Source organism: Pyxicephalus adspersus, chromosome 8 (genome assembly GCF_032062135.1).
Source record: "Pyxicephalus adspersus chromosome 8, UCB_Pads_2.0, whole genome shotgun sequence".
Classification (NCBI taxonomy): domain Eukaryota; kingdom Metazoa; phylum Chordata; class Amphibia; order Anura; family Pyxicephalidae; genus Pyxicephalus; species Pyxicephalus adspersus.
The window spans coordinates 52,664,625-52,675,992 of record NC_092865.1 but is presented as its reverse complement, the minus strand read 5'-3'; the positions used below and the strand labels follow the sequence as shown (position 1 = coordinate 52,675,992).

At 39.4% G+C, this 11,368-nt stretch overlaps 1 protein-coding gene across 2 annotated transcripts in view; it reads right to left on the bottom strand.

The window, feature by feature from the left end:
• The window catches only part of KLHDC8B (kelch domain containing 8B), a 77,400-nt gene that overhangs the window by 3,133 nt on the left and 62,899 nt on the right, over nucleotides 1-11,368 (bottom strand). For both annotated transcript variants that reach the window (XM_072420647.1, XM_072420646.1), the window contains exon 5: nucleotides 8,580-8,681. In XM_072420647.1, the coding sequence (XP_072276748.1) occupies nucleotides 8,580-8,681 (102 nt within the window). The remainder of the gene's footprint in view (nucleotides 1-8,579; nucleotides 8,682-11,368) is intronic.

Below are 11,368 nucleotides of genomic sequence, written 5' to 3'. Positions count from 1 at the left end.
CTTTTCAGTAGACTGTAAATGGTAAATGCCCAATTACTGTAGGTCTAGAGCAGCCTTTTTTTTAACTTTTTAAACTCTGAAATAATGGTAAAATCTAACAGCTCCTTGTCAGAAATGATCACACCTACAGCTCACTGTATGTTAGCATGATCAGTACATTGTACAAGGAACCGCCAGCATAAATGGACCCTTATATGCCTATGTGGGGGTTTTAGTGGATGGTTCCCCCCTTAAATGAAAAGTATAAGATGTAAATTATCAAAATCAAGGAAAAATACATGATAATTTTATAAATAACTTGGATGGTAGACGAATCTAGATTTGGGTACCCCCAAATAAGAACTGATAGGGGTGGGAACCACTTGCAACCACAGAACCATGATTGAGAAAGGTTGGTTTAGGGCAGCTTCAGGGTCTTCAGGGAACCCCTACTTTAATTACTATATTCACAGTACATTGGTGTGATTGTCAGTAGGTGGAATGCCTCTCACATTGCTGGCCATTGGGAAGAATGTCACCTTTACAGATAACCAAGAAGATCATTGGTGCCGCTTAAACTGATCTAAGAGCCACAAATTGCTCATTGCTCAAGGAACCCCTAGCAACCTCTGGCTGAGAAACACTGGTTTAGGGGGAACATACGCAAAACTTGCTTCACTTACCCTGGCCCTTGTTCCTCTGGTGGGTAATGCACTCCTCTTCCATCCAGCTGCTACAGGCCTCAGGTGGGAATTTGGTTTACTACTCTTGCAATGCAAGATGAGGTCAGTGACTGCAGCCAGGACCGATCAAATAGAGGTTTTTCCTGTTTATATCTCCCTACACAAAAACAAATACCCTACCCTTGTAAGTGCAGAGCTACCCCCACTGCACGGGGTTCTTCACCTTGGAGTTGCCCTCTTTCACCCTTGAGCTTTATTGAATAAATATATGCTTAAATAATAACATAAAATCCCAAGAACAGTCCTTCTTGCTGCAAATGCAGTGATCACAAACTCATTCTTCACCTGTAGTTAATACATCATCCACCACTGTGCTACTAATGAATAATACATTTACCAGATAATATGTGGCCCCTATAAATATAGATCTATGATCTAAGATTAAATTCTCTTTTCTCCATCTTCTCACTACTGCATTAGTACAGGGGGATTGGGGTCTAAAAGTGCCCATAAAAAAAGGGTGTAATAGACATAGTAAGGTTTGATTGTACAGCTGGTAGACATACAAAGAAACATATTGAATAAAAATGAATAGCTAAAATAAGTATGTAGGTATCATATGCCCAGGCACATGTAAAATAATGATTTTTAATGATTTTTTACAAGCTGTGCCCCTTGTGTCATAGGATAATTGTTAGAATATGCTATTAAAAAAAGCATCATAGTGTGCAATGATATTCTACTGGTAAACCCTGTAGACCACTCAATATGATAAAAGAAAGATGGTTTTAAGAAAGAACATTGAGTCTTCTTTCATCATTTCAATCAAAATTAAGGCCTAGTGCTGAACCCCCCTCCTGAATTTGGTGGGCATAGCCATTGGCCACAAGTGCTCTTGAATAATAATACGATAATATGACATTTGCTGCATAGGTTTATCATGGTCTTTTCTATTCATCCATTTGGACCAAAAAAAAATTGTTTTAATAAAGGAGTCTTGTGCAATCTTATTTGAATCTTCGTGCTGTTTGTGTATTTTTTCAGGTCTTTGCACATCCAGCAATACATAACTTTTGCACTGTGCCTTCCTGTAGGAGATTACTGTAATGCAGACTTGTGCAAGGTGTCGGGTCTTATATTGCCTCCTTGTAGCTTTCGGCAGTTAGACTGTAGTGAGAGGACTTGCTGGATCCCACCCACAGTTCTGCTGGATTTCAATCATGGAAACTCAACATCATATGTGGGCATCACCCAGGGCAATCTGCATAAACAATCTGCCCCCTAAAAATCCTACTCCTCCAGATGGTCAAGCCATCTATATTTTTGCACAACTACTCCTAACAGCCAACTCACTGCTTGCATCATGGCTGACAACTGTTGAAAGGAGTATTGAGGCAGGGTACTAAAATGTTTTCAGAAAGCTATGCACAAGATGGCGTCACTGGGTCTAAAATAAGACACGAGACATGAAGATTTGATTTAGCCATTTCATTAGCAAGTTGATGCGAAGGAAAAGACAAACCAGGGAAAAGCAAAACGTAAGCAGATTAAAGCCTCAGCTTTAAATGAATTTTTGGACTCAGAATATGAATTTCACGTTTACATTTAGCTGTCTATATTAGCCTCAGGGGCATCTTACTGAATGAATAGATGAAATGAAACCGAGCTCCGATCCTGATTTGTCTTTCACCGGTCTGTCACCACAGGCTCACTTCATCTACCATGACCTCTCCTTTTGCTCCCCTGTGATTCTTGGCTGGATACTCACTTCACACAGCAATTCTAGCTCATCTTACTTCGCATGAAAAACCTTCTACTTGTCGTCAGAGTAAAAGTCTGCACTAGATAATTGATTTCTCAGAAATGGCAGGAAATTCGTTTCTACCCGTGTCCAGTTTTCTACCAGTCATTATTTTTCTTCATCAGAAAGGGAAAAAAAACCTTTTTTAGCTATAAAGATTGATAGATGACCCAATATTGATCCTCTGCAAACAACTTTTATCTTTTATCATCTACACCGAAAAAATCCATTCCAATATAAAAAAATGGAAAATCGTATTAGGACAAGACACTGTCGAAATCATTGAATAGGAAGAAGAAACGTTTATTTCTGTATTCTTTGGCACAAAGAAGCAGCTAACAAAAAAAACATCCATACCCAACAACAAAAGAAGAGAGAGACGACTAATGGTATAGCCTAGACTGGTTTTGCTCATTCGTTTTACCCTTAGAAACATTTGAAATTATGTCAGGTCCTGAGGAACCCATTTAAAAAACATTGTATTGGGGTCATTAGAAAAAAGCCACTTGAATTGATGGCCAATGGAAAGAATGACCCACTTGTCTCCTGTAGTCATGCAGTTGGCTCTACCAAACGGTGTTGGTACCAGACCTTTTCAGACATCATGAAATGGGAGGCCAATCAGCGACAGTTCATGGGGCCCCTTGCAACCTCTGGAGGAACCTTGGTTGAAAATGGTTTGCCTAAACTATAATACAATTAATATTCTCCCTTGAGAAGAGACGTTTAAGGGGCATATGATCACCCTATATAAGTATAAAAATGGTCCATATAAAGTCCATATATGGTCCATATGAACTCCCTTCACAAACAATTCACTTTTAGGTCATTACAATGGACAAGAGGGCGCTCTTTGCGTCTGGAGAAAAAGAAAATGTGGAATAGGCTCCCTCAGGAAGTAGTTTTAGCAACTACTATAGATTGCTGGATACTTTTCTAGAAGCACAGAATATAACTGGGTATTTAAATTTTAAAATAAAGATAACGGTGACTGTCAATCCAGGGAACATCTGATTGCCTTATGGAATCGGAGCAAATTGTACCAGAGTTTTTTTGCCTTCTCCATAAAAACACTCAAAGACGCAAACTTATCAGCTCATCTTCCTCACTATGCACTCTCAGCATGCTCACTGCATTGCATCACAATTGACTCACCCCTTGGGCCACTTCCCCTTCTCCTCTCTGAGCTGTGCTGCACAAGTACTGCAAAAGGTTTATACCAAGTTAAATTAGGAACTTACACTGTATCCTTAATCTTTTAATATTAATTTTGTATTATGAACTAAAGTTCCTACTAACAATCAATAAAAAGAACGCACCAGGATCCAACAAAGTTACCAACAGCATATTGTACAATGCTAAAAAGAGGTAAAAACACAAAAAACAAAAAAAAAAAGAAACCTGAATGACTGTGTAGTGGAGCATGAGCTGCTGAGACAAATTGGGCCATTGCCATAATAAATCCAGCAGCTGCCATCAGGAATTAGACTTTAAGATGAGAAAAGGATTTAATGAATTGGAACTTTAAGCTGTTTGTCTTCTTCTTAAGAGATTTCATCAGCTATTAACAAGATGTCTGTGGTTGGATTTTCATAAATGGAAGTGATAATGTATCTCTCAGAAACTTTGTTTCTCCTCTGAAGAATTTTTATAAAATGGTCAAATTGTGCTGCATATGTCATTGTGGATATCTGCTAATTGAACTCTTCCTAAGAAGCAGCAAAACAATATGTTACTTACTGTATATGCGTATGTTATATTTGAATAGATGCAAGTGAAGTGAAGAGACATGCTACCTACACTATATTGACAAAAGTTTGTAGACAACTTACCATCACTCCTTTGTGACTTTTCTGGTCCATTCCAAATCCATGACCAGTATTACAGACTTGGTCACCTCCTTGGGCTTATAACAGCCTCCACTTATCTGGAATGGTTTCCCGTAAAATTTTGGAGTATGTCTGTTGGAATTGGTGCCCATTCAGCCAGAGGAGTATATGTAAGGTCAGATACCAATTATGAATGGGAAGATCAACTCTAAAATGGAATTCCAACTCTTTCAAAGGTGTTTATTAGGATTGGGATCAGGGCTCTGTGCAGGCCACTTGAGTTTGTCCACATCAAACTAATCAGACCACGTCTTTATGGTCATTAAAAGAATTGTACCTTTCCTGAAGTGTTACCCAGGGTCGGATGAGCCCAGTTGCCTAAAATGGCTTTTTATGCTGCATAATTAACAATACTCTTTTTAAGGAACGTGTAAACCCAATAAAAATGAATTACATCACATCCGCTACGTAATGCAGTGAGTGATGCCACTACTACAATTCCCGGCATCACTCGCGTCTATAGACCAGCGGCCTATGCATGGCCCCGCATTGTTGTTCTGTTCTATTGACTGTTCTATAGACGCAAGTATTGCCGGGAATTGTAGTCTCGGCATCACTCGCGTCTATGGAACAAGAGGTGAGATATCTCTGCCCCTCCCGCTCCCCTCATCACAGGCACCTACAGTAATACATTGTAACTGTAGTTCTGCATGCAAATGATAGAAGCAGCACAGCAATTAAATTTGTATCTTCTATATCAGGCAGTACCAGCAGCAGGAAACCAATGGGTTAAATCATCCTAACTGTATTTCTATGATTGTAGTACATAGCTTGGAGGGCTTACAGTCAGTATTAGGCTGAGGATCTAGTATATAGTGTGCTGGAACATGCAGAGAATCTCTATTCATTTCCTTACACTTGGCAGGATCCACATGAATCTCTATGTTACTACCTCATATCATAATTTTCAATACATAGACATTATTCCTGTACACCCATCATGTGACACAAAGCCTAAGCAATGATTAAATGGTGCCTCACTACCAGGGGCATTGTGTTTGTTTTAATCCATTAGAGACTGCATAGTGTAATATTTAGTGTCAGACAAACTTGTGATGTGAGAGGATGAACAACACACGGGCTGCATATATAGAAATTAGTCTTTTCAACCCTAAAATGGGTGTAGAGGGGTTTGTTTTTGTTAGTTATGGATGAAGTAAGAAACTTCCTCAATTTTTTCAATAAATTTTAAGTTTGGCCCCTGACGTGGTCCAAGTTTTTAATTTACGCCCTCTGTGTATTTGAGTTTGACAACCCTGCTGTAGAGTGTGTCTGAGCTAAGGATGTTACACTGTAGTTTATTTCACTGAAAGGACAAGGTGTAGTGGAACCACCATGTTAGGTATGTTAAGGGATGACAATGCTTGCTGATAGGGGTGTTTTTTCCCCTATAGGCCTGTAATTGTACAATAGGGGTGGTGCAGTCAGGTTCCTTCTTAATTCATACATCAAAAAAGATGAGAGGACCTGACTGAAAATTGTCATATTTTAACAGCCTCCACCCATCTAGGCTTCCCATAGGATTCTGGGGTGTATCTGTTGGAATTTGTGCCCATTCAGCCAAAAGAGTGTATGTGAGATGTCAGATACTGATGATGGATGGGAAGACCTGACTCAAGAATGGCATTCCAATTCTTCCAAAGGTTCGTTAGGATTGAGGTCAAGTGCAGGTCACCCAAGTTCTTTCACACCGAATTTATCAATCCATGTTTTTATGGAGATGGTATTGTGCAAGACAAAAGGGCATTTCCTAAACTGTTCCATTAAATTGGAAGTGCACAATTGCCTACAATATATTTTTGTCCTGTAGCATTTTCAGTACAATCCATTGGATGCGTCTAAACTCAGTCTATGGGTGGGGTGTTTAATACTTTTAGCCAAATAGGTAGGTCAGGAGTTATTTTGACCATGTAGTAAAAATATTAATATGACCTCAACGTTTAAACTGATATTAGAAAATAGGCTACCTGCTGAACGAATCGCCTGGTCACCTTCCTGCCATGTAACATCCATTGTTGAAAATGATGCCTACCCAAACTGGCATTTGCAGCTATTGTTGTTGCTTTGTTTTGGTAAAAAAACTAAATTTTTCACCCTTTGATTCATATACTGTATAACCTGCACCCTCCTTTAATATATCTATCTATGTATAATGCCATGATGGCATCATACAAATTAAATGTAAAATTACAGACATCAATATTGGATGACATTCAACTTGCAATAGCACTGAACATGATAAACAATTGTCATTGTTTTTCCAAAAAAAATAATTATTTCACAATCCATCTCAGTGCTACTCATCTCCTCCACTTTCTTTAGCCATTCCATGTCAACATTAACTTGTTCCAGCACATCATTGCTTTGGATTAGATTCCTAATGACAAAGGTGGACCATTGCCAGTGCACGTGTGTTAAGAGGGCAATTTGCTGTCTCCATCAGAAGTGCAAATTATAGGAAAATAACACATCAGCACAACTGAGAGACTGTTGTCACCCCATAACAGGGGCTGCTGACCTTTATGGCAGGATGACCAGGTGGTATTATAATAAAAATTCAGACATAAAATAATTAAAAGTAATTTTATGATATTAATATGTTAAACTCTATTTGAGATTTTAGTGGTTTTAGATCCACTTTAGCAACAGTGATGGGGAGATGCAAATCGTTTCTGCTTCCCCAGGCCAACTGTGCATCCAGAATTCACTAAAAATAGCAATGATGGTATTGAAGTATAAATACATTTTGCATTTCACATTTGTAGACATTTTGTCTAGCAGGTCGAAGAGACAGCCTTGATTTGTGTGGCCGGCCTAAACACCTATTTTAAGTCTGTGTAATGTGCATGTAATTAAATTTAGATAAAGCTGAACGCTGTGCTTAATGCACATCATTAATTGCACTCTGTCAGTTAAAAATGGAAAAATGTTCTGGATACATTAGGGGATAATCTTGTAAACGGAGGATCCTAAGCTGTTATTTTTATCAGCGACACTATTCATGATGTCATTGAGAAAGGGGATATTTCGCTTCACTTCTTAAAGAATGAGCGATCTGTACAATGGAGACATAGGGGCTCCTTTGCTAAAGATGAAGTTTAATCTGCTTATATTTTCCCCTCCCTGATTCCTACTTTTTCCCCATTTCAACAAACTAACACAAATTTGGAAGAAGAAAAACTTTAGCATTACTCTCAAGATCCATCAGCTCTGTTGCAAGCTGTAAATTAGCTCTTGTGAGGGTATTTTTGTAAAAATTAAAATTCCATTAGCTGTAAATGTCCCGGTGTATGAGTGGGTGTTCCTAGATAGGCTGTATTTGCAAGCAGACTACCCTAGGTAAAGAAAGGGCCAGAGTCAAGAGAAGAGAAACTTAGGTGCAGGGACTGCATGACACGGTAACATGGGCACCCTGGCAGCGGAAGAGGTAAAGAAAGTGCTGGAAGGAGAGATGGGGAAAGAGCTGGTTGGTAGGGAGGATTAAAAAAGGAAGGGTCAAAGAGAGGTTCAAAAGGCCAAGGTGAGGGGTGGGGCAAGGCAGTAGAGGTCTTTTAGGGTAAAGTTTTCCCTACTGCCTGCCCCTTTATTTCTTGGTTATTAGTATTGAGGGTGGGCATTACATGGGTTTAGGAATGGAGGGCAGCTGGGTTTCCTGAAAGGTGGTAGTTTGGAAGGTACTGGAGAATGTGGGGAGCCCATCTGTGGTATGGCTGTCCTTGAAGGCGGTAAAATGTTTTTATATCTAGGCCGGAAGGGGTCTGCATATAGTGGATATCGACACCTGAGCAGAGTTTGGCGGTATGTATATCTGAGAAGGTAAATTGAGATACCAAGTACTTTTATGAATAGAGATCAGGGAGGAATCCCCCTTCTTTACATAGAACTGAAACATTTAGGAGGAAACACATCAAGTCCCAGCAGCTCTCATTGGATTCTTCTTCAAGCACCCATGGGGGATCATAGCAGTGGAACAAGGTAATTGATTAGATATGCAGCTTTGAGGGCCATCATTAACACCAAACTCCAGCCTTTCCCCTAAATAATATTATACTTTAAAGATAATCTTCTAGTTTTTGAGATACACACAAAAAACAGCAGCCTAACATACAACTGCGTTTTGAGCTAAGACTTTGATATTTGAACCCAATATAGGAAGACTTTTTTCTAAATAAACCAAAATGAAATTTTTATAGGTCATGTTATACAGGTCATAATTGTCTGACTTACCGAGTCCTCCTACAGCAATCACCCGGCCCCCTAAGTACCCAGCGACAAAGTCGGCTCTCTTCTCCCTCATGCGCGTGGACCGCCCGGGTTTGCTCCAGACACCTTCAAAAAATAAAAAAAAAATTAAACAGTGTTCAGCGCTTTTCAGTATGCATTCCCTGCAATTTTTTCCTGCAGGTTTCAATTTGTTTTCAGGAGAAAAGTTTGTTCTAGTAGGGGAAGCAATAAACACAAGGAACACAGAGTACAGTAAGAGCTGCAAATATCACACAGAGATCTGCTGACAGGATGATGATGAGATTTCAGCTACAACTGTCAGGTCTCCTAAGCGCTTTTATTCTCCGCAAGGTGTGGTATTCCAAAAGACCTCGGCTGTCATCTGCAAACAAATACATTTGTTTCAAGTGGGCTTTGGTGTACTTAGCAATACCAGCAATATAAACTAGCTGAGGTGTCTATGGCAACCTTAAGTTTCAACTTTGGTTGTTTTTTTTTTTTTGTATCTTCTTGTTATATAACTTTTTTTCTAAACAGAAGCAGTATGTTATTTTATGACTCATTAGGCACAGTGGTTGCAGTTTGTCTCATTGCAAGTTAATGGAGAATAAAATCAATACAAGGTTGAGAAAACAAGAGGTGGAAATAAATCTTCTTTGCAGGATATTGGGCTTTCTGACTGTCTGAGAATTTTTAATTGCAGGAATAATAGGTTAAAGACTTTAGGAAATGATCTGTATAGAAGGGGGTTTCTGGATAAACTGCCCCGCCTACTGTTTGAAGCAAGACTGCCCCCGCAGAACCAGATTGCCAACCCACAGACAGTACATTTTAGCAACAGAGCTGTTCTTCAGGGTTGGCTAGTAATGGGCCAGTGGTGTGATTTAACACAGTGAATTAGAATGAGAATGTAGAGAGAACCTAGGTTACCCATTAAGCAGGGTTCTCAACTGCTGTACTTGATCAACTCAAGTTGCTGGTGCTTGCCATAGTCACAGGTCTGACTTTGATTGCCAGTGTTTGCCGCAGGTGCATGTCCAACTCTTCTCCAGAATTCCAAAGAGAAAAAGCAATTGTTGCACTCAATATAAAATAAAAAAACTTGGTTGTTTTATTATAAAACCTTCTGAGTATATCAACACATTTAAATGGCCTATAGTCCATAAATTACATGTCCAGATATAGCACCCTTCCTTTTATACTCAGTAGCATTTATAATAGGAACCAACGCTTTTTTAAATTTCCTTGGCATGCGTTCATTGCTTTTCAACATTTGACTGCTTATGTGTTGGAGATACAACATTGCACATGTAATGAGAAGCCACCTGCATCTGTACATAATAGGAAGAGGCCCGTTTTGTCTGAGGTCCATAGATAAAAACCTTTACTATGGGGACAACATCTCCACCTTTCTTGCACCTTATCTCATTGTGCTGGAGCAGAGAGTATAATGGAACAGAGCTCTGAGCACAATAAATAAAGAAATACATTTTCAAAGCTCCCTCACCCCCATGCCTTATTAAAACAATAAGTGGAGCTTTGATGAGCCGTGTTTGCAAATTATCCTCCAAATTCTTCCTTTCAAGGACTAAAATTATACACACACTCATATCACTGGGTTAATTGTCCTATGAAAATAAAGAATCCAGTTAATTGGTTGCCTGCCAATTCTTTTTTATATGAGCTTGGTACTACCGAAAATATAAATAGGGATCATCAGACATTTAAAGCTGAACTCCAGGCAGATATGACAGACACAAATCAATGCATCTATTAGTTTATCAATACATCATTAAATTAATTTTTTAATGCAAGCTGTGTAAGTACCTTGAAGCGGACCTATCATGACATTGATAACATTAAATAAAAAGGTGGATAACCCATTTATATAATGAAAAAATGTCCATTTTTTAGTTGTAAGGGGAGGATCCCTTCTCTTCTGTCTTTGCAGCCATGGTGGTAAAGACTGAATGGGAGACTTTAGGTTGTATACATCAGCAGTCGCCAACCGGTGGTCCGCGGGAAGATTTTGGTGGTCTGCGGCTCTGGTCAGGAAAAGGACCCCGCTGGGGGGGCACCGTCCGGAGCCGCAGACCACGCCTTCCGTATGGATTGTAGGCCCAGGGAGGTGGGTGGGTTGTGTCTCTGAACACAATCTGTCTGTTCCCCCATCGCAGGCTCAGACCTGAGAAGTTTCTTCCCCTTTTAGTGAAACACGGCTCACTACAAAAAGTATGTAAAAATTGTCCAGCTGATGCATATGTGGTGCATGTGGTGACCATGTAGAAAAAATAATAATATGACCTCAATGCTCAAACTGATACAGGAAAACAGGCCAACTTCCTGCTATGTAACTTCCACACACTTTTTTTTTTTACAGTTTCAGGAGGAAACGTCAACTGATTGTGAGCATACGTAGTGCAAGTAGAAGCAGGTGGCAATTTCTATCAATAAATTAGCTTTATTGCAAGCCCTCACTGACATATGTAGTTGCAGGCACTGTTGATCCATTCATCCTTAGTTCATGGCAGAAGCAATGATGAAGACATTTAACTGTTCTTTTTCCAGCTCTGATCTTTAGCTAACTCTGAATTAGAGATGAGAATGTTGAGTCGCTGATAAGTTACTGTTTTGGGATTCAAAATAAGCTGAGCTGTTGATGCTCTGCTAAGAGAGTTGAGGGAACAAGTGAGCCGTGCTGCAAAGTTACAGCTGAAATCTGAAAGGTAATTCTTAACATTTGTATCTTCTTTAGGTTTAAAGGTTTTAAACAAATAAATAAAAACTGACAC